General features: G+C 37.5%; 1 protein-coding gene across 2 annotated transcripts in view; it reads left to right on the top strand.

Moving 5' to 3' along the window:
- TRPC4 (transient receptor potential cation channel subfamily C member 4) overlaps positions 1–23,520 on the top strand; it is a 143,691-nt gene that overhangs the window by 56,887 nt on the left and 63,284 nt on the right. Inside the window, exons 1-2 of one of the 2 annotated variants that reach the window (XM_042868154.1) lie at positions 11,460–11,540; positions 20,273–20,791. In XM_042868154.1, the coding sequence (XP_042724088.1) occupies positions 11,538–11,540; positions 20,273–20,791 (522 nt within the window). In that variant the 5' untranslated portion in view covers positions 11,460–11,537. Of the gene's footprint in view, positions 1–11,459; positions 11,541–20,272; positions 20,792–23,520 lie in introns of those variants that run through there. The other variant, XM_042868153.1, reaches the window with a different exon arrangement.

Below are 23,520 nucleotides of genomic sequence, written 5' to 3'. Positions count from 1 at the left end.
CTTGACAGTCTAGGTCAGGCACGTCCAGTCCTCTGCCTGCAGGCCACACGTGGCCTGGCCCAGCCTGTCCTGCAGCTGCCCCGTCCCACGCCATCATGGCGGCAATGGCTGAGCAACCTGGCTCAACAACAAGCGTCCATCGCTCGCAACAGCCACTCATTGAAGTGCTATTAACACATTCTGGCCTGAAACCTAGACAAGGGGAGGATGCTAACTCACCTCTAGCCCTCTAGCAAAGGCCACACACACACAGAGTCTAATTGAAACTTGTGTATATTACGTTTCATGCACTTGTGCCACTTGGTGACTATAATGCAGTCATTGTCGATAACATTTTAACTTACCTAATGTGATCCAAAAAGAAAACAGAACCCCCAAAAAAGAAAAATCTTTGATGAAGGAAATGCTTGACAAAACATGGACAGATGAGTACTTATTTGGAAATGCTTGACAAAACATGGATGAGTACTTATTTATCAAGACAAATAATATGGCACTATGCTTATATTTGTAAGGAAATATTATCAGGTTTCAAGGATAACACTTTGAAAAAAACATAAGCAAAAAATGTTGCTAAATTTGATGCATATCAAGGAACATTTTGTAAAGACAAAATATCAGAACTGAAAAAATTCTGTAGTCTCAGAATTTTTAATTTTACAAGTTAAAACTGAATTGGACTCTGTTATAAAAGTCAGTTATGTTGTAGCACATCTGACTGAAACAAACAAACAAACAAACAAATAAATAAATAAAAACCATTTACTGATGGTGAGTCTGTTCAGCATAATCTGCAATGTGTGGCAATATAATTTGTGCTGATAAAAAGAACAGGATATTATAAAAACAGTTTGTCTCTCCAGACTGTAGCCATTGCTAGCTGAAGTAAAGAAACAGGAAAACATATCAAAGAACAAAAACTGCTAATTTTGAATGTTATACTGCAGCAGTAGATGAAAGTATTGATGCTGCAGATATGGCTCAATTTGCCATCTTTATTAGAGGTATTGGTAAGAAACATAACGTCTCTGAAGAAATGGTTTCTTTCGTGCCATTAAAAGACACAGCTAAATCTCTCCATACGTATGAAGCAGTAAAAATTAAACTAAAGTGGTTTTCTTTAACCTTTGTCAGCATATCTGATATAGCTACTGATGGTGCTCTGGTGATGGCTGGAAAAAAGTAAGGACTTATGCAATTAATTGACAATGATGAAACTGCTGCTAGAAACACGTTTGATGAAATATCACTGCACTATATATCAAGAAAACATATGCACAAAAGCTTTAGAAATGAATAATGTCACACAAATGATCACAAAAGCTCTGAATTCATAATATCCAAGGGATTCAATCACCATCAATTCTAGGAATTCCTTAAAAATATTGATTCTGATTATGGGACATCATTTACTCTTCTGAAGTAAGATGCCTAACTGTGAAGAAGAGTTTATGATTAATGAAACAAAATCATTTAGGAATCAAAATTTGTGCCAGAACACAAAAATTAAAAATGGTTCACAGATTCAGCATATTTGATGGGTTTGACTGCTCATTTAAATGAGTTAAATATGCATCTTCAAGGTGAAAATCAACTTATCAGTGCTATGTTTCAAAGCAAAATAGTGTTTGAAATGAAACTTTATATGGCAAGATCAAGTTATGGCAAATAATTTTATGCATTTTGATACACTGGCTATACTGTCCTGTGAATAGAAAAAAATATGCAGCCTTGCTTTTAGATTTGATAAAGGAATTCAAGAATAGGTTTCAAGATTTCCAAAGAAGTCTTAAGTTTTTTGGTATATTTATGACTCCATTTTCATTTGACACAAATAAAATACCTGTGAATTTTCAAACGAAAGGTATAGGGTTGTAATCAAATACGCAACTCAAGAAATTTGATCTTGTGTCTTTATAAGACTTTTTTAAGCCCTATTACCAGAGAAAAAACATGCCTTGCTTCAAAATCACACCTTTTTCATGCTATCAATTTTTGGCAGTATGTACTTTTGTGAACAACTATTTGTACAGGAAAGTTAAAATTTCATTAAAAATGTCTGAGAATCCACTAAGAATGGCAACTGCTTCCAGTGATCCAGACTGGTGCATTAGTTTCACAAAAACAAGGTCAAATATCCCACTAGTTGCTCTCTTTTTATATTATTTTAATGATTTAATAAAAATAATGAATAATGCAGTAAAATAATAATAAAATATTTAATAAGTTATTAAAATAATATTTTTGTTACTTATATACATCAGTTATAGTATATGTTTTATATGCCACCAAAGACAATTCCATTTCAGTCAGTGCTGCCCAGGCTAGCCAAAAGTTAGGACAGCCATGGTCTAGATTCAGGGCATAGGGAACATCATGACTAAAGTGTTTACAGACATTGTTTAGTCATGCTTTTGTGACTCCTTGTTTACTATTAGATACTGATTTTGTGACGTTGGTGTTTTTATAGGTAGGTGCTCAAGAGACAACTTCCTGCAGATGTCTGGAAAAACAAAGTCAGGCTAATGCAGAAATGACATTCACAAACATAAGGAGGTTGCAGGATGGGGGGGGGGGGAGAAGTGATCATATTAGTATGTCCCTTGCTCACGCATTCCACGATATGGAAGCTTATAAACATGAAAACACAGCTTGTCATGAAGAGGGGGTCATGGAAAGAAGGTGGAAGTTGGATGTCGCCAATCCCTGCAGCACTATTCCAGTCTGCTGTAATCCTGAAATTTTACTAGATATCAAAGTAGACTGGGAGGTATAGCTGCTATAGAGCAGATTTTTCAGTCTCTAGCTCGTTGGATGCATCACTCTTGTACCCTCTTCAGAAATGGTGCTGGTGTCCTCAGTGAGACATCTCTGTCTCCTGCACAGTTATCTCCTTGCTATCAGTTCCTTATACATCACCTCTTCATTTCTGGGGTGTCCTGGCAAGGTACAGTATACTAACTTTTTCTCATATTTTGTTTGCAGAACTTTAGCAGTTAATGTGTAACAGTGCAAACATTCTGAAGCTCCTAAACTCTCTGATAAAAAACACACACAGCAAAGCTAGATATCTTTGCAGTGCCTTCAGTCTGGCAGCATTACCTAAAACGGATAAAAATTCCAAAGGTGAAAAGTCAGGAAATAGCATGAAAGCAGAACTGAGCCTGAAGAGTCGTTCTGTTTTACTGAGATGGTGACAGCCAAGATTTGGTATATCTTTAACAGCTTCTGGGTCTCTAGGTCTGACATAGCACCCTGAAAACTCCCCTTGTATCCTCTTCACCCACTCTGGTCATTTCATGTGTCTTGGTATCCTTATACTTCTTAAAAGTGCCTCTGAGAAGTCTGAGGAGTCTGAAATGAAGCTAGTGCTCTTCTCTGAAGCTGTGCTCATGGCCTAACTTCAGTCTCAGTTGGAGTCCTCTCAGCATACACAGAGCATTCAGTCAGTTTCAGTCCATTATTTTCTTAACAAGACTCCTAAAATTATTTAATTGTTCCAGCTCTCCCTTGCCTCACAACGCAGTGGTGTTCACAGGGAAGCTGCTGTGCTGGGGTTGTACCTCCTCCTAGTAGCGATGCTGGTCATGAAGGAGAGGATCAGGTAAACATATACAGGTTGAAGTTCTAGATCACATGCCATGGACTACAAAGATGCTGGAAATGCTCTTTCAGATTTTCTCCTAATTAGAGAGCTGAGGCTTACAGTGGTGAAGCAGAGGCAGAAGGAAAGATGTAATGAGCACTGCATAATGCCTTATAGTTTTCCTTATCTAAATCATTTCCCCAGTAGCATTGGAAAATATCAGTCACAGTCACTTGTGTAATGTTCTTTGTCTGTTGAGATTAAAGCATCATTTTTTGTTTTGAAAATGTCTCCCACAGAAGTTCATGAACTAAGTTCCTTTTTGAATGTTCTGATTAATGACAGTCTAGCTAGTAATGAGTATGGAGGAGGCAATACAACACTATTTTGTCGAGCTTGAAGTATACAGTCTTGAAGTGGAATGTGAGGGCACAAAGTTGAATGTTCCCACTCTGAGTGGGTAGCTGAGTGCTTTTTTTTTTTTTTTTTTTTTTTTTACAGTGGTGTCTTATTAATTGTAATTCTCTGACAGATTTTAAAATATTGAGAGACAGAGATGAATGTGAGAGGCTGTGTAGAGGATAATCCAGCTTATTAATTACATAGATAGAGCAGTTTATCCACATGTTCAATCTTTAATATAATCATTTGGGCACATGGAAACAATGTGTGGCTCCGAAGGAGAGGTGTAACATAAGAATGGAAATGATTAATTGCATGAGAGATGAAGATCAGGATTTAAAAAGGTATTGTTCTTCAATTTTTTTTTAGACAGAACTATTTCAAGTTAAAAAAAAAAAAAGCTGCAAGCGTCGTTAGAGCTTGGTAATGCATCAAAATTGTCTGTGTTTGTATGCATCACAGAAAGGTGGGTAGCTATGCAGAAAAATCTGTGACAATTACTAAGGAAAGACTTCAGAAGCTGGTGCCATCAAATATTGCTGCAAGTAATTTCAATATTGGGGTAGGCAATGTATTCTACAGTATGCATCCATCACCTTGTAACAAATGTTAAATCATAATATTCCAAATATGAAGTATGGCAAGAGAAACATGCCAAAATATGGGGGAAATGTGACAGCTTTTTGACCTGTACAAAATTATGAGCCATTTTGTTACTGGCACCATAAACATTGCAGGATTCTTAAGGCCAGATTACTGGCAGGTGTTATTGATGATGATTTACTAAGCCTCCTTTTTAGCAGTTTTCAGAACTTCATAACATATTGATGAGAACAAATACACATTTAGTACAGTGGCAATTGGTGACAAAAAATACACTCCAAATGTTATTGATTTTGAATTTTTTTTTTTTTTTTTTGTCATTTTTTGCTGGCTTTTCAACTTTTTGTTTTCAGCTCATTCTGCAAATGAAAGCACTTTGCTACTGCAAGGAGATAAGTGAAGATTAAACCATTGAAAATATAAAATGTACAAAGAATATAAAAGAAAATCTTTAAAGGCTTATGCAAAAATGAGGTCCCTTTTTCAGTGCTGTTTTACTTTCCCCTCTTTATATATTTCCTGATAGCCATTTTATAGCACTCACCCAAGTTTATAATAATAAAAGAAAATGTCCAAAATCTCTGCCTTCTACAGTTAGTAGACATGTACTGTCATTTTCAGAAACTCCCAATCCTTTAACCTGTTTTTCCAAAGCTACCTGCCTTTATTATATGTTAACAACTACACAGATAGTTTCAACAGAAGATTTGGACAGATTTCTGGTGCTTGAAAACTTGCTAAAAACCAGCTGTGATACCAGTAGCAACAATCTTTTAAGAGGACTGAGAGGCTCAATGAACAATACCTTCTTTGACTGAGATCTAGAAATATTCATAGCCTGAAAATTATGAAATTTATTTCATAAATTACATTTTACTTCAATTAAATCTTTTATTTCATTTTTATTTCATTTATTATATTTTACTCACATTAATTATCCCAGGAAAGGTTTTGGAGCATCTCATTCTGGAGGCCATTTCTACTCATGTGGAACACAAGAAGGTGATCAGAGGCACTCAGCATTGTTTCACTGAGGGGAAATCATGCTTAATTGATTTGATAGCCATCTATGATAGAATGACTTGCTGGGTAGATGACAAGAGGAGAGCAGAAAATGTTGTCTACCTGAACTTCAGCAAGGCTTTCAACATGATCTCCTATAACATTCTCATAGGTAAGCTTAGAACATTTGTTTTAGATGACTAAACAGTGAGGTTGATTAAGAACTGACTGACGGGCAGAGCTCTGAAGGTTTTAATCAGCAGGACTGAGTCTGGTGGGAGGACTGTACCTAGTGATGTCACCCAGGGGTTTGTACTGATTCCTACCTTGTTCAACTTATTCATCAGTGATCTGGATGAAGGCACAGAGTGTGCTCTTGGAAGTTTACTGATTATACCACAGTGTGTATGGGAATGTGGAATTATACCACAGTCCACCTATGTGGAATTATACCACAGTCCACATATGGAAAATCACCCCTGCAGGGAAAGCCCTTGGAGTCCTGGTGGTCAGCAGGCTGACCATGAGCCAGGATCTCTGATGAGGAAAGGCTTAGAGAGCTGGGCCTGCTCGGCTTGGAGAAGAGAAGACTGAAAAGAGGTCTTACTAATGTGTACAAGTATCTCAAGGGAGGCTATCCATAGGATGGGTCCAGATTTTTTTCTGTGATGCCTGGCAACAGGATACGAATCAATGGGCTTGAACTGAAACACAGCAAGTTCTGTCTGCATGTGAGAAAAAACTTTTTCGCTGTGAGGGTGACTGGGCACTGAAACAGGCTGCACAGAGAGGTGGTGAAGTCTCCTTTGAAGACATTCAAAACCTACCTGGATGTTACCCTGCTGGAAGCAGGGAGTTTGGACTAGATGATCCCAAGTTGTCCTGTTCAACCTCATCTACTCTGTGTGATTCAGCATGTGTGATTACCTTTCATTTGGCTATGCAAGTTAACTTTTGAAGTTAACAAATATAAAATATTCAAGGAGCACTATAAACAATCTACTGTCCCCTCTGATTAGAGCAGTTTCTCAAGGGGCAATTAATGGTGTTGCTTTTGCTGAGATAGACTGAGTAGGTATGTATTATATAAATGTGTATACAGGTATATTTATATACGGACTGGGAGCTGAGCCCCAGTTCAAACGCCTGAAGCTGACAACAGTGTAGTTAGTGGTAGAGTCCCATTCCTCTGCAGAGACATCTCTTGTCTCAAGAGATCTTGTCTCAAGATCTTTCTTCATCTGTGAGTCACTGTGCTGAAGAGCAGTTACCTGAAATTTGCCTTCTTTGCCTTTACCTCTCCTAAAAAGACAGACTGAGGGAACTGGGATTGTTTAGATTGGAGAAGAGAAGGCTCTGGGGGGACTTCACTGTGGCCTTCCAGTACTTGAAGGGAGTGTATAAACAGGAAGGGGAATGACTGTTTACATGTGTTGATAGTAAAGGACAAGGGGGAATGATTATAAACTAAGACAGGGGAGATTTAGGTTAGATTTTAGGAGGAAGTTTTTCACACAGAGGGTGGAGATGCACTGGAACAGGTTGCCCAAGGAGGTTGTGGATGCCCCATCCCTGGAGAGCTAGGCTGGATGTGGCTCTGGGCAGCCTGGTCTGGTGGTTGGCAACCCTGCACATAGCAGGGGGATTGAAACTGGATGATAATTGTGGTCCTTTTCAACCCAGGACATTCTATGAATCTGTAAATCTATGAAATTAGTTATATGCAAGGAGAAGTAGAAACAAATGGACTGCTTCATGGTGATCACTTCTGTAGAGAAAACAGACCTGGGGGTGTTGCTCAATGCTTACCTGAACATGAGCCCGCAGTGTGCCCAGGTATCCAAGAAGACCAGTGGCATCTTGGCTTGTATCAGAATTGACATTGCCAGCAGGAGCAGCGAAGTATTTGCCCCTCTGTATTCAGCAGTGGTGAGGCCACACCTCAAGTACTGTGTTCAGTTTTGGTCCCACACTTCAAAAAAGACATCAAGGCCCTGGAGTGTGTCCAGAGAAAGGCAACTAAGCTGGTGAGGGGTCTGGAGCACAGGCCTTATGAAGAGCAGTTGAGGGAGCTGTTATTGTTCAGTCTGGAGGAGGCTTAGGGATGGGCTTACTGCTCTCTATAACTACCTGAAGGGAGGTTGTAGTGAGCTGGGGTCAGCCTCTCCTCTTCTGTAACTAGTGATAGGACGAGAGGGAATGGCCTCAAGTTCCACCAAGGGAGATTCAGGCTGGATGTCAGGAAATACCACTTTTCCAAAAGAGTGGTCAGGCACTAGAATGGGCTGCCCAGGGAGGTGGTGGAATCACCAACTCTGGAGGTATTCAAGGAAGGTTTGGACACTGTGATGAGGGACATGGTTTAATGAGAACTATCAATGATCAGCAGATGGTTGGACTGGGTGATCCTGTGGGTCTTTTCCTACCTTGGTGATTATGTGATTCTACAATCAATCTTTGAGAGTGAGTCATGCAGTCATCCCTAATGATCTTAAAATGTATGGTTTTTAAAATGTTTATGCACAGGAGAAACCTATGACAATTAAAAGAAAAATAAAAACCAGAAACATGCCACTGTTGAGGAGCTTGCTCATATATAGCCCTACACTCTATCATCAACTTCGCTCTCGTTACAAGACATCTGTCATTTTTGTTCTATGAGCACTGAACTTAGTGAAATATTGTTTCCACACACCTGTGTGCATCATAATTGAATTTCCTTTGGTTTTAATAAGTTTTACATGTTCATCAAAACTTTTTAAGAGGTTGGAAATTTCATAATTTGGTGGGTTTTTTTGGGGGGGGGGTTGTTTTTTTTCCTGTGGGCATGTGATTTTTTTGGCATCTGGTAATATAGTTCAGTTCACGCTCCAGAATTTTCTTTACAGAATCACAGAACGGCCAGGGTTGGAAGGGGCCTCAAGGATCATGAATCTCCAAACCCCTTGCCACAGGCAGGGCCACCAACCTCCCCATTCAATGCTAGACCAGGCTGCCCAGGGCCACATCCAACCTGGCCTTGAACACCTCAGGGGCAGGGCACCCACAGCCTCTCTGGGTAGCCTGTTCCAGCATCTCAACACTCTCTCTGTAAAGAATTTCCCCCTGACATCCAACCTAAATCTTCCCTCCCTCAACTTAAAACCATTTCCCCTTGTCCTGCTCTTATCTACCATTTCAAAGAGTTGACTCCCCTCCTGTTTGTAGGCTCCCTTTAGGTATTGAAAGGCTGCAATGAGGTCACTCCACAGCCTTCTTTTCTCCAGTCTGAACAAGCTCAGCTCCCTCAGCCTGTCTTTGTAGGGGAGGTGCTCCAGTCCCCTAGTCATCTTCATGGCTCTCCTCTGGACCCTCTCCAACAGCTCTCTCTGTCTTTCTTGTACTTGGAGCTCCAGACCTGGACACAGATGGGGCCTCACAAGAGCAGAGTAGAGAGGGACAATCACCTTCCTGTCCCTGCTGGCTACCCCTCTTCTGATGGAGTCCAGGATACCATTTGCTTTCCGAGCTGAATTTAGATCTCAGTCATCCATCTTCTGAGCATTTTCTGGAACAGCCCAACACATTCCAGAGTCACAGTGGAGTGACTGACAGTACCCATTAATGTGATTACAGTCTTACTTAGAATTACTTACAGTTTTAGGAGACCACCACTTACACTCTCAATTTATCAAACATTTTCTGGATGGAGGTTACATATGTCATATATTGTACTGACAGAAATCTTTTAATTACACTTTATGCCAGTGTTGAAATTCACATCTTCCGCATCTTCACCCCAGACTGGCAGGGGTCAAAATTATTTCCCTTTTAAATTGAGCTAGTAGAAGCTGGTACTAAAATATTTTGTAAGTCTGTAGGTTTCTGTCAGGAAAGAAATGAAACCTGAAATATTCACCCTCAAACCTTACTTTTCATATTATGTTCATATTATGTGCATCTATATATAAACATTTATAGAAAATGAAAAAAAAAAAAAATCTGTCACCATTTTATTTGCTTCCTACCTGTTTTGTGATGTCAACTATTAGTAGAAACATACTGCCTGACAAGTTGAAATTTCTCTTCCTGCTCACTTACACCTCTGCTTATTAAGTCTCTGTTACTACCATGCACCAAGTAGAGTAAAAATCTATTTTCATATGCTCAAATCAAAACTTTTTACATCTTAGTGCATGATAGGGTTAGTTCTCCAACCCTAGCTGCATTACTAGGATGCACTGTGTACAAGATGTGTAAGAGATCAAGATATATGATCAATCAGTAAGTTCGGGAGGACAGAAACACAGAAATAGAACTAACACAAAACATGAAAAGATTTGGACCAATCCATTTTCGCCTTAGCACCAGTTTCAAAGGCTTCTTTATAGCAATCTACCCTAAAATACTTTTAATATCCTGCTAATAGTCTTTCAGAGCATAGGGAAGTATATATAGTAAGGTATATCTCTCTCATTTCTCCTTTTATATCTTTGCAGTGGAAATTTCAAAGGCTATGTATCTATATAGGTGTAATTTAATTTCTATCAGTCTTCTCTGCTACAAAGACTGCTTCATGTTCCCAGAACCTCATAGTCAATCAGATTGTTCTATGGATTTTTAGTTGTGGGAAGAATTTTAAAGTGTCTACCATTAAGGAAATGAACACAGGTGAGGATAAAATTATTAAAATGCAGTTTTCAGTCCTCTACCTGTTAAAGACTGTTCAGTTTTTCTCTGCCAGTACTGCTGCATTAACTTTAATCTCCTCTATCTTATACGAACTAGTCTTGGTCTTCATCTTCCAAAGTTAGAATACTTGCAGTATGCTTTAAAAGCTAGAGCTGCTGCTAAACAACAAAGCACGGCATAACTAAGGAACATACCAGGAATAACATGGTCATGAAAGTGATTGCTATAATGTTTCTCTGCATTTTATTGTTTAGGGATGTCATGGTTTCAAGCGTGATAGGACAAGGGGGCCCCTTTCTCCCCTTTTGAGGACAAGGAAAATAAAAAAAAGACCCAAATAAGATAAGGAGAGAGAACAAATTTACTACAAATGGTAAAAGAATGTAAGATAATAATAAGAAATAGAGTTACAATTAATAACTCAAATGGAAGAGAGAGGAAGGCTATGATCGTACTGTTGCTCACTGTGCTGCCTGAAGCTGGAAGCCATCTCACCTCCATCACCTGGAACTGTAGATCATGTGGAGGCCCTTGGGAAATGTAGTATGTACATCTCAGTGTATCTTTTGTAGAATTGGAACTCACGTGGTACAGCTAGAGAGCACGAGACTAGGAAATACAGCTCCACAGTGCACTGTGTCTCTATACCCAACACCCTGTTGCATGATATCATGGTATGGAATACTGATATAACCAGGACAGTGGGGTTTCTATATCCTTTCAATATTCTTTCATATTTCCTTGCATAATATTTTGAAAAGATACTGGGCATATTTTTCCTAAAGTGTCTTTTACATTTGTCTGATTTCTGATTTGTTCTTTGACTGTACAACCTTTTAAATTTTCTTAAGATGTGAAATTTATTTCCCAGGTGCGAAGATACCACATTTCAATTTGAAATACTAACTGCAATCAGTTCTAAAAAAAATTAGCTAATTCACACTCTTCCCCCTGAACACTTATTTCTCCTTAACAGTCTGTTGACACGTAGAGAAGCCACCAATCCATTATTCTTTTTTTCAAAACCTCCTTTTAAAAAAGACATATCTATCATTCCATAGCCAGCAGGACACCTTTTTGCTTTTATGCCTGTGAAGCTGAGGTAAAATGAAAGGATCCATGTCAGACTAAAAGACCCTTTCTAACTTCTCCCTTGAGACTTCCATGGAGAAGCAAGATCACTTACTCTCACCTCTCCAATTGACTCTTGGAACCGTCCTGCGAGAAGGCTGGGGAAAAGCAAGAGCTCTTCCTCTGAAGTGGTTTCTCTCTGATGGTATGATAAAGTGCACCATACTGCTTTCTCATTCCCTCTTCTCAGTGGAAAAGGGGGAGAAAATGCCATGAAAAAGAGTGCAAGGATTGAGATAATGACAGGTAGATCATGCACCAGTTACTGTCATGGGTAAAACAGACCCAGCACAAGGAGATTAATGTAATTTACAGCCTATTACTAACAGACTAGAGCAGTGAGAAGTAAAAGCAAACTAAAAATACCTGCTCTTCCCCCCAACACCTTCTCATACAATTTTCCCCTGAACAATGCTAGGGTATGGGGGATGCAGTCAGCCCATAACATTTTGTCTCTACCACTCCTTCATGGTCAATTTGCTGCTGCCCCGGTGTGAAATCCCTCCCACACAATTCTATCCCAAACTGATCCTGCATAGGCTTCCCTCAGGCAGTAGCTCTCCAAGCACTGCTCCAACGAGGCTCCGTACCGCAGGGCTCACCCTTCATGTTTTGCTCCACACAGGTCCCCATGGGCAGCAGCTCTCCCAGCCCTCCGGGTGACCTCTGAAAACAGAATATCAACAATAAACTTAAAATTATTTTGCCTGTTTGGACTGTCTTGCCTTTGAGAAAAGAAACTGTGCATACATGTAAGAAGATTGAAGTGAGAAGGACTCACCCAAGTCTAATTCTGAATATTTTGAAAGTTTTGATTTTTGCTTCTCTTGCTGAAAAAGGCTTATATGAGTTTGATTACGATGTAAGAGAAATAATTTAAGTTATCCTTAACTTGTTTCCACACGATCTTTTTTCTTTCATATATTTTTCCATACCATCTTCATTTTCTTTCTACATTGTTCCTAAGTGAAAACAAAACTCATACTTGTCATTTGTCATTCTGAGCACTCAAGGAATGCTCAAAAATCCTACCTGAGAAGCTCTTCTCATTCAAGTTTCAAAAATATATGTGGTGAGAGAACAGGTCCCAGCTGCAGAGCAAAGAACAAATTCAAACTATCCTGACAGTCACTTATTATTTATATAAGTCATTTCTTGCCATTGCTCAAGATACTGAATTGACTGAAGTAAGGACATATCCATCCACTCAGAATGCTCATGGGAAAACATTAATTGAAAATGACCACTTTTATGTACAGCAGTATTTTGGATCAACTCCCAGACATACAAGAAGGAAAAAAAAAGAAAAGAGAAATGAAGTGCTGAAGGCTTTCTCAGCAGTCACACCCAACAAATGTATGTCCTAAATCTGTCAACTGAAGTATCTTTTTCTATGATTCCATCTGGAAACTGTCATTGATACGTTTTACATTTCCTTTCCAATCTCTATTCTCCTTTTTCAAATAAAAGAAAACTGTATTTTTATTACACTAGGAGGATTCCAAAGAATACAATCAAATATACTGCCTGTAAGTACCTAGAAGAAAACGCCGATATGAGTAGCAGGTTACCTGGATTTGTCAGGAATAAATCTTGTCATAACAACACAATTTCCATTCATCACCAGATAGCAAGCTACATAGGTTAGGGCAGAGCAGATCATATAGCTCAAGTTTTGTAAAATTTCAGAAGCTTTCACTCAAAATATTGACTAAGTGTAGTTACCAACAGTCCTCTGTAAAGCAGAATGAGTGAAGGATGAAATGAGCAATTCTGCAAGGGTCTATTCCAATCAATATATTAATTTATGACGCTTAGAATGAAATAGAAGGAGTGTGTTAAAGCTGTATACGACATAAAACCGAGGCAGTCACAGATCTGTTGCAGGGCACAATTAGAATGCAGGATGATTGTGGCAAACCAGATAAATGATTTCTATGAAAATAGAATAGTTTAGTAATAAGTATCAGGTTGTAAATGAGCAGAAAGAGTCAGCCAAGTATAAACTGGAATTCAGTATAGCTAAGACAACAACATGTCATGGGCAATTAAAACTAATAGAAAATGACAAGACAGTACCACATCAATATCACACTTGGCCACCTCAAAAGAAGATGAGATATATAAATTTGTCCTCCTCTATACTGAGAAGTGGTAAAGAATGTAGAGAAAGAATTTAGTAGTCTCATAGAAGTTAGAAAACATGCTCCATAGCACAAGTCTGAAGGAATGAGAGTGTTTAAAAGAGAAAAAGGAAAGTATAGTAAATAAATAAGGTTTTCATTGCATCCACATTTTATAAAGCAAAGCACTGTACGCTTAATCTGCGCAAAGGTGAAACAAATTAAATATCATAAAAGTTACCAGAAAAGAGTGCAACATATCCATTCATCACTGCAAGACTTCAAGAATAGTTTGATTAAATATCTGTGAGGAACGGTGTGTAGTTACCATGCTTGAACTGCAAGCACTGTCAACGGGACAAACAAGAGCTTCTCAGGACTGTTTCCTCCCCATTTTATGCCATGTGATGCTTCTATTGCTCTGGTCTTTTACACTATTTGACTGGAATGTTTTTCAGTTGTGTTAAGAATATATTATTATTTGTATCATGGGACAGTGCAAGTCATCATCATTGTTTAGAAAATGTTGGTTTCAGTGAATTATGAAATGCTGTTGTAATTATTTTTCTTAATATATAGTAGCATTAATTCTCTTTGTGCATCTTGGCTGGTACAGAAACTGGAAGTCATCAGTCTATGATGTGACTGTTGAAGCACAATAATTCATTTAGCCATAATAGTATGAGCATGAAAAAGCATTAGAAAACCACTAGGTCACAGTTTATGCTAGTTTAAGTGTAACCAATAAGAGAGAAAAACTGTGAGATTTGGAAAACTGAGCTTGAACTTGGATGAAGTATAATTAAAATAACTCAGGCTTGTCAATGTAATTTTAGTAATGTCCTTTGTACACAAAAGGCAAGCCCTGAAGCTTTCTTAAATGTGACAGGGATTTAATATTGGCTATGGCAACTTCCCCATTGCTTGTCATGTCCCAGGAAAGCTGAAAGAAAATTTTTAGCAAAATGGATGGACATGATATTACATAACCACTATTCTAACGAGGAAGAAGTTACGCCTTGCAAACTAGAATGTGTATTAGCAACAAGTAAGGATACGTAGGCCTGATCCACGGACATATTTACGACTCTTACAGTGTACACTGAAGTGGGTTTTCAGGTTTTCAGGAGAAGCAAAACTGGCAGCTCGGTGCCCTACTGAAGTAGGATAGAAAAAAGAAAACTCCTACAGATAGCATGTTTTAGCATTAACTGTTAATACCTTCTGCTCACAAACTGGAAAACTGGACAGAATGATGACTGGTGCAGGTTTGAAGATGTCAGTTAGGGTTAGGTGCAGATTGGCATTAGCATGAAGTAGCTCAGACACTAAATTGTGAGCTAGTTCAGAGCACAGTCTGCTAAGTAAATTATTTTGGGTCATACGCTAAAGCAAGTATTTACCAAACTTGAGCTATCTAAAGTTAGATATCTGTTTTAATATGTTTATTGAAGCATCCCTTTTAAAGAACATCTCTGGGCTGACTTGACAAAATAATACTTTGTTGGGAAAATATTAAGGAAATTAATAAAATTAGTCTTTAGTACTGAAATGATAAAATAGTTTCATCATGATAATTTTATCTAAATCCAAATGATAGTTCCTTTCTATCGTTAAGTTATAGGCAAGTTTTGGAGTGAAGCTCTGTTTCAAAATTAAAAAAAAAAGAAAGAAGAGAGCGCATATTTGTTCAGATGTGGCCACACCAAAATCTGAGGTTTAATTATTATTTTTTGCTAAATCTTCATAAAATTCTGCATCATTTGTTCAAAAAAGTAGACAAGTCTAGGAAAAGCAGAAAGAGATGGTCTGCCTAGGCAACCTGAAGTGACCAGCAGAACTGGGAACAAATCTCATGTCCTGAGGTCCAGATAAGTTGCCAACTGGTATTGCTTCAAGTCAAATTGACTGTTATTTTTCACCTGAAATGTATCTCCCACTTTTTCTCTTCATATCAGCATTCGGAATCTGACAGAAGACACTTCCATTTCAAAACTGCAGCCAAAGAAATCTTCCCACCACAAAGTTAGTGGCTAAGATGTTATTTTAGCTAGGCTAATCACTCCTTCCATTTTACTGTGAAACAGATCCTATAATTTAACACAAGTGGGCGGTGGCCTTACATGTCTAGTAATTTGAAGTCTTAATATATTTTAAATAAGAATCAATATTTTAATATTTTAAATGTACATCAGCAATTCATATTTAATTCAGACCCAAAATGATTAACATCACTTGACCTCAGATATGTTCTGCCCCATTTCTTTCATCTCTGTGGCTTGTGGACAGATGCCAGAAAAAAAAAAAAAAAAGAGGAGCATTAAGCATCTTTACAGCATTGAGCTGAACTGTGAGTGTGAAAATGTTAAAAGACATAATTTGTAAAATTTGTAATGAAATCTTATGTGCTGAATTTACACAGGCAGCATTTCACAGAATCACAGAATCACAGAATTGTAGGGGTTGGAAGGGACCTCCAGAGATCATCGAGTCCAACCCCCCTGCCGAAGCAGGTTCCCTACACCAGGTCACACAAGTAGGCATCCAGGCAGGTCTTGAACATCTCCAGAGAAGTTCAGGTGTTTAATTAGTATTTCAGGTGTTTAATTAGTATTCGAAGTGTGCATTTGCAAGAAGATACAATATCTCTGAAATTTAAATTTCATTGCACATTTATAGGTTGCTGTGCATTTCATTCAGTCTCTGGTCTCCTGTTAGTTAATTTACAGTGTCTTGGAGCAAGGATGAGAGTTTATGGGTACATCTGTTTCTGACCAAAATTAGATGTAGAAAAAATTAGATGTAGAGGGAGAATTTTGTAAGTAAATAAATAAATAAATAAAATGGGAAAACAGTTTACGTTAAGCATTTGGAGCATTTAACCTCCACAAATCTTTTAGGAAATGTAGGGAGTACAAGGGTAATTAACAAGTTGAAACCTTTCCAGAGAGGCCAGGAAAGCTACCTACAGAAAGCATGAAAATGACAATATAGCAGATGGCTGTTACATGGTGCGTATCACACACGCTGCTCTGAAGTGAGTTTTTTCTTAAGCTCATTTTGGCATCTTCCATCCACCTAACTGCTGTTGATGCTCAGTAACCAAGCAACATTCCAGCTGTTCAAGGCACAGCAAGTATCCTGGCATGGGAAGAGGAACCCTTCCCCATATCTGGGACACCATTGTGAGCCTGCTATTTCTGCAGAACTGTGAGGAGAGTTTCAGCTTTCAGGATAAACAAGATCCAAACTCTTCCAGTGATGTGGCAACTGAACCCTAATTGTCTTGAAGTTATACCTTCAAGTTATTTAAAATATATAGAAATTTATAAGGAACTTAATGCATTTGAGAGGAGTTAGAGTAGGTAGGGTGTTATTTTGAAATTTTGAAATTTTCTTTTTTTTTCAGCTGATAATCTAACAATGTGGAACTAAGGAACAGGAGAAATCAACTAACTAGAGTCTGAATCAGTTAACTATATATGCATAGGGATATCTTGTATGCTGTGGGCTGTACAGAAAGTCAAAGTTCAGTCTTTCCAGGATGTTTGGTTGATTGACAGCTGTACAGAAATAGTTCTGAACTAATTGATGAGCTTGCTAACACACCCTTGTAATATTAATTTCCTAATATAGTTTTTTACTCCATCAGAGAACATATGTATTCATTTTTCTGTCTGTCTTGTATATATGTCTTTATAAAGGCATGACTCAAGCAAACTAGTAGGAACTGAGCTATCCAAGAAAAAAAGTTTCTTTACATAGATTCTGGTCTCCTGCACCTAAAAAAGAAATAAAAGGACATTGGGGTTTTTAAATCTCTCTGTTAGAGTACTGCAGGAATGAGAATCATTATGAGAAATCTAAATAGAGACAGAAATGTATGTAGGGTTTCTGTTCCTTCTTTTTCCACGGTGGCTATTTCCTGAATATCCAACAGGACATCAGAAATCATTCTCTGACTTGATGTCATTTTGCCTAGGATAAAATGTCTCAGACTTGTTTGGCATTAATTTATACCAGATTTCTCTTTCTGTCATAGCAAAGGGACTTCACACTAGCCAAAAGGGGAATTTATACACATATTTAAGAGGGCTGTTTCAATTGGTATCTAAAAAAATTCTTAGGTATCTAAGTCAGACTGACTCATTCCCAATTACAACAAGCACAGGGGAAAAGAATGCAATTAGAAAAACCTCATGTCCCTGAACAATAAAATGTACAGATCTGTGACACGCTTTCTTTCTGATGTTTTTTTTTCCTACTCACCCCCCATAGAGATGTACGTAAAAGTATATAATCCTCGAACTGCTTTGCTCAGCCCTATAAATAAAGTTGAAATAGGAAAAAAATTCAATAAAACATAAGAAGGCAAATATCATTTGACCTTTCTAAGTTTAAGCAGCCTCACATTTGACGTATTAACTCCTAAGTGTATCTCATATTCAAACCCCTTCTGAGCCTTGGGGAGTTACAGTCACAGTGAGTGTCTGTAAGACCTAGTAGCTTTTTATCCTCTCTGGATTTAAGGAAGAATCATATATTTTCTAAAAATGCTCTGTCAAAGATTTAGATTGGGTGGCTGATATCACTGAGTGCTCATTATATGTTTTGGCTTCTTTAAAGGAAATTGTACTTCAGTATTGTGGAATTAAAATTCTTTGTAGGTCTAGTGACTTCAGAGCAAGTACTCATAACTTTAGAGTAGTGTGGTTAAGTTGCAGTTGGACTTGATGATGTTTAAGGTTTTTTCCAAACTGAGCAGTTCTATGATTCTATGATTCTATAAGTTCAAAATGTAAGTACTTCATTATGCTGCTGATGAGGGAATAATTTGACCTTATTGCTTTGGCATTCTTAATATCTTTGGTTTAAGTGAGGAGGAAATTTTAAAATAGGATGTAAAGATTCTGAGGTTAAATTCATGATGTAATTAAAATTACAGTCTCAGGGTCTGCCCTTTAAGCTTAAATGTCATTGTAAGTTAAGGCTGAAATGATTTAATGCACATTTCTATATTTGGGTGAACTGTGATGGAATGAATTCCAAAATGTGTGCATCAGCCTTACAGCCGGGTTTCTTTAAGATGAAGTATTTTTACAAACAAGGAGAAAAACAAGCGAGTTTTGATTTTAAGAATCCCATACACAAGTCAATCACTGTAATTCCATGTTGTTTAGAGTTGTGTGTCCATTAACATTTCAGAGAAGATTGAAGTTAATGACGTGTTGCAATAGCTTTCAGTTCTGGCAGTGCTGGAAGCAAATATTAGTTTAGTACTGTCAGACAGCACAAAGATAATAACATGCTAAGTGACACAGGCATGGCCTGAACTATTGCTAAGATTTGAAGCTATGTCTTTTTATCCTTCGGCTTTCTGCCCTTCCAGCTATTGCCTCTGCACCTTGTTACCCAGGCCTGAGTGCTGGGAGACTCACTGGCTGCAGTGGATGCTGGCAGAGCACAACACATCCCTCCCAGAAAACCTCTGTTCAGCCAGATCACCAAAAGCTCACTTTTCCTAATGCAGTCTTTGAGCCACTACTGCCATTTTCATTTCTTTCTAGCCAAAAAAAACATTGATTTATTTAACTGTGATTCAGAGAACAGGAACAATGCATGCATGTGTGCTCATGTGCTCTCTTTTTTTGTCTGTATAATATGCAAGTAACAGAGAAGATAAATCTAAAACTACATAGCTGGAGAGATTGGAAGTGGCTGGAGGATTGGAAGTGTCTCATTTTGCTCAGTGACATCACAGACAAGATATATGCATCAGACAAATCTATATATCCAGGCGCATATCAAACTCATGAGCTTGGATTATTTGTCTTCTTCAAGCTGAAGCAGATTGAGTTTGTACCTGATTACCAAACTGAGGACCAAAAGTTGTCCATAAATGCTGCTCTCTACACCATTTTTTTAATTGATATTGGCTAATTAAATGTGTCTTTGTCGTACTAGTCTAATGAGATCTAATGAGATGTCTTGATTTGCAAAACATTTAGAGTCAAATGTTGTAAAAAATAAAAACAAGGTTAAAAATAAACATCTTGCAATGTTTTGATAAAACGTGGACCACAACAGACAACTAAATCCACAGTGATGTTTCCTCTCTTGGGACCCTGTGTTACCTCTTGATAACCACTACTCCTGTTTTCCTATAAGCAGAATACATTTGTCTGCACACGTGAATGTAAAACTGAGACTAGTGAAATCTTTTCAGCCAGTATCTTTGTTTCACTACACTGTCACGTTTGTAAAATTCTCCTGCAAATGTATGTTGTCTTTCACACTGATTTGCCTTTTTTATTTTGCAACTCCAGCTTGCTGTCTCCTGTTCACTGCTTCCTTCAGAAAATCACAATTACACCTCCATGACTCTCTCTTATAAAAGTGAGATTAATCAGTGAGAAATCAGAAAGTATTTCCATCTTTCTCACAGCTTGTGCTTCAACACACCTGACAAGAACATTTGTATCTGACATGTTTATTTACTCATTTGCACTAACAAATTGCTGCCTGTGGGCTGTACAAACAGGTTTTAAAAATCAAACTCTCTTTATGCAGTTTTATTACTTGAACAGAGGCTATCTTGGCTAATTGAATTGTTACATTTAAAGGGTTTCCTTTGCTTCTGGCCGCAAGCAATAATCCATCAGTAACAGTAAAGCTGGTAAATTATCTGTACCATAATTTTCTGTAGCTGTCAGTCAATTAAGAAGCCTGCAACAGTTTTTGCCTTTTCTTATAGGTCCCACCAATACTTCTGGACAAGCAGTTTTCAGAATTCACGCCAGATATCACACCCATTATTCTGGCTGCTCACACCAACAACTATGAAATCATCAAACTCCTCGTGCAGAAGGGGGTCTCTGTGCCCAGGCCACACGAGGTCCGCTGTAACTGCGTTGAATGCGTCTCAAGTTCGGATGTGGACAGCCTTCGGCACTCTCGATCTAGGCTCAATATCTACAAGGCTCTGGCGAGCCCATCTTTGATTGCTCTGTCCAGTGAGGATCCTTTCCTTACTGCTTTTCAGCTGAGCTGGGAGCTGCAGGAACTGAGTAAAGTTGAAAATGAATTTAAGTCAGAATATGAGGAACTGTCGCGGCAGTGCAAGCAATTTGCAAAAGATCTTCTGGATCAGACACGGAGTTCCAGGGAATTGGAAATTATTCTTAATTACAGAGATGATAATAGCTTAATAGAAGAACAAAGTGGCAATGATCTTGCAAGATTGAAACTGGCAATTAAGTACCGTCAAAAAGAGGTGAGTATGCTGGAGAATATTTAAACATATTAACTAGTAGTAATGTGCTAGATAATAGCCTGAAGCTTATCCTTTTAACTGAGACAAATTCTGCTGTTCTTCTACATGGTCTCTTCTTTCTTTATATTTTTAATTACATATATTTGAGTAACTCTTATTATAATATCAGAATCTGAACTGTTTTTCTATAGCCTGTGTCCAAACAATTTTTTCTGTTACACCTGTACAGACTCTCTCCTGTACCTGTGCTCTGAGATACTCTTCAATAGGAGGATGAGAAATATGTACAGCATACTTCAAAATAACTTTATGTATTAATTGTGCCTAAAAGAAAAAGGAAGCTATGTGTTCAGATACTTGTGACATAAGTTACTTCTCTGGAGGTTTCTTCAGAAAGGGTCAATGAGTACTATAAACAGACAAGGAAACATAAGGTTACTAGCAATGTGCAACTCCCAGAATTTTAACATTCTTGATGTTTGTTTTCTTCTTCATAAAATTCAAAATAGAATTACCTGGGTATTTCTTTCCATAACAGTTAAAAATTCGTGAGTATATTTCACAGATACAGTTATTCAATTGAAGCTTGCATTTCTTTTGAAGATATGTATGCAAAAGCAAGAGAATCATAATGGAAAGATGTGTTACAAAGAAAATTCCTCTGAGACTTCCAAAACTTCATTTGATCCCTGCTAGAAATAAGTTGAAATGTATTTTTTCGTCTCATTTGGAACTTCTACATCAAAAATAAAATGAAATGTTGAAGTGTAAAAGCAAGAAAAAAAATTTAAAAAAGGTTAATTGTTTTTATCAGGTATGATATATTTTTTTTTAAAATCTGTGTTGTATTGAACTATTTTATCATTGCTAAGTCTCTATTCTGAAAAAAATATAAAAGTATCAATATTTTAAGTATGTGAGAAATATTTGCAGGAGCAGTAACTACATATGAAATGACTCTGTTGACCATTTAAAATATAATTAGCAATGTTAAGATATCATGAAAACAGGGACCTACTGAAGTACCAATGCAAAAACACCTGAATCGGTCTCTGATCTCATAATAAGCAATCTAGTGTGTATTTTTTTTTCCTTCTGGATATGTACTGCATCATTATATAATTGTTTGTCTAATGTTTTAGGCAATGAATTCTCTGCCTTTGTAAATTATTTTCAGATGCTGCAGTTCCAGACTTGCCTTGCAGTAACTACTTTTTGATTGCTTGAAATGCGAATTTTGTATTAAAATGCACGATCCTATAATCATTTAGGAAATTCTGGTTTCATTAAACAGCTAGAATACAAAAATCTGATAGGTACAAAGCTTGAATTTTCTTAATTTGAGATACAGACAGTCAGAGACATCTGTTGGGGGGAAATGATTTTTATAGTTGCCTTTGATTCCCATGCCTAATTAAATTGCAGTATTACAGCTGATTACACTTTATTGATTCTGTGTAATAGCAAACATTAAAGCAATGCTGTTTTTTTCGTATTTTACATACATTCTTCATTTCTATAAATATTTCCCACTATTCCTCCCCTTTGAGTCTCTCTGAAGTAAAATCAGATTTCATTAGATTCTTTAGCTGTGCTCCTTAATATATTTGCTACTAGATACTGAAGTATTTGCAGGTGTTAATGATTAGTTGTTTTTCTTCTGATGATTAAAACAGTTATTTCTGGCAAATCAGGCACGAAGACCAAGAAGCTTACCTTGGGCATAACAAATACTTGGATTCTAGCTATACTGGTAGATACAGATCATAATTAAATTAGGTCAGATAGGTAATTCTGTTTCCGGTGTTAAGGATTTCACAAGATGTCACAAGAGGTACCAAATCCAGCAGGCTCCAGGGCTAGGGCTTCTTTCAGCCTGGCTCCTTTTGGGCAGCCTGTACGGTATCTAGAGAACCCAGGGTCTCTAGCATACTGATCAGCTACTCATACAAGACAGGCCTGGACTGCTTTCTCCTCTCCATTTTGTCATGTTTCTTCCTTGATCATTCTCTTTCCCCCTCCTTTGCCCTTTCCATAAACATCTTGTAATAAAGTTTATGTAATCCTAGAAGTTTTTTCTGATACTCCATAATTAGTTTCACAGTTTCATGAACCCCATAATTCTCACGATGATACTTTCCCCTCCTTATGGTCTGTTGCAAAGCTGAGGTTGACCCTTCTCAAAGCAGTTGCATCCAGTCCTTTAATGGCCCATTCATACAAGTCCTGGTCTTCATCACTGCCTCCATTGTCCTCTGGTTTCTGTACTTCTGTGCTGACTTCATTTTTTTCCTTTTTATTTTCGATTTTTGTTATGTTGGTTAACCTTTAACCAGGTAATTCACTGTATCAGATGCTGTCGCATTTCATAATTCCTTACATGCTTGATTACCAGCGGAAGAGGAGATTCATAAAATTTATTTGAAAATGGCAAGAAAAATATATGGGATTTTAAATATATATATATAATATATATAATAATTTTTATATATACATATAAATAATTATATATATATATAATTTAATAATATAATAATTTAATATAAATAATTTATAAATATATATATACTTATATATATATAAATAATTTAATTTGCTTAAAAATACAGATTTGGCTTCCTCTGCCCTATATATCTCAAACGCCAAAAGTCAACTCCCCAACAAACACATTCCTATTCTAAGAGGAGAACCACAGATTTAACTTTTTTAACTGGGGGGAAAGAAAGGCT

The sequence above is a fragment of the Lagopus leucura genome, unplaced genomic scaffold, assembly GCF_019238085.1.
Source record: "Lagopus leucura isolate 7727_CA_CO unplaced genomic scaffold, USGS_WTPT01 Super-Scaffold_100001, whole genome shotgun sequence".
Lineage (NCBI taxonomy): Eukaryota > Metazoa > Chordata > Aves > Galliformes > Phasianidae > Lagopus > Lagopus leucura.
This window is presented reverse-complemented; position numbering and strand designations above follow the sequence as displayed.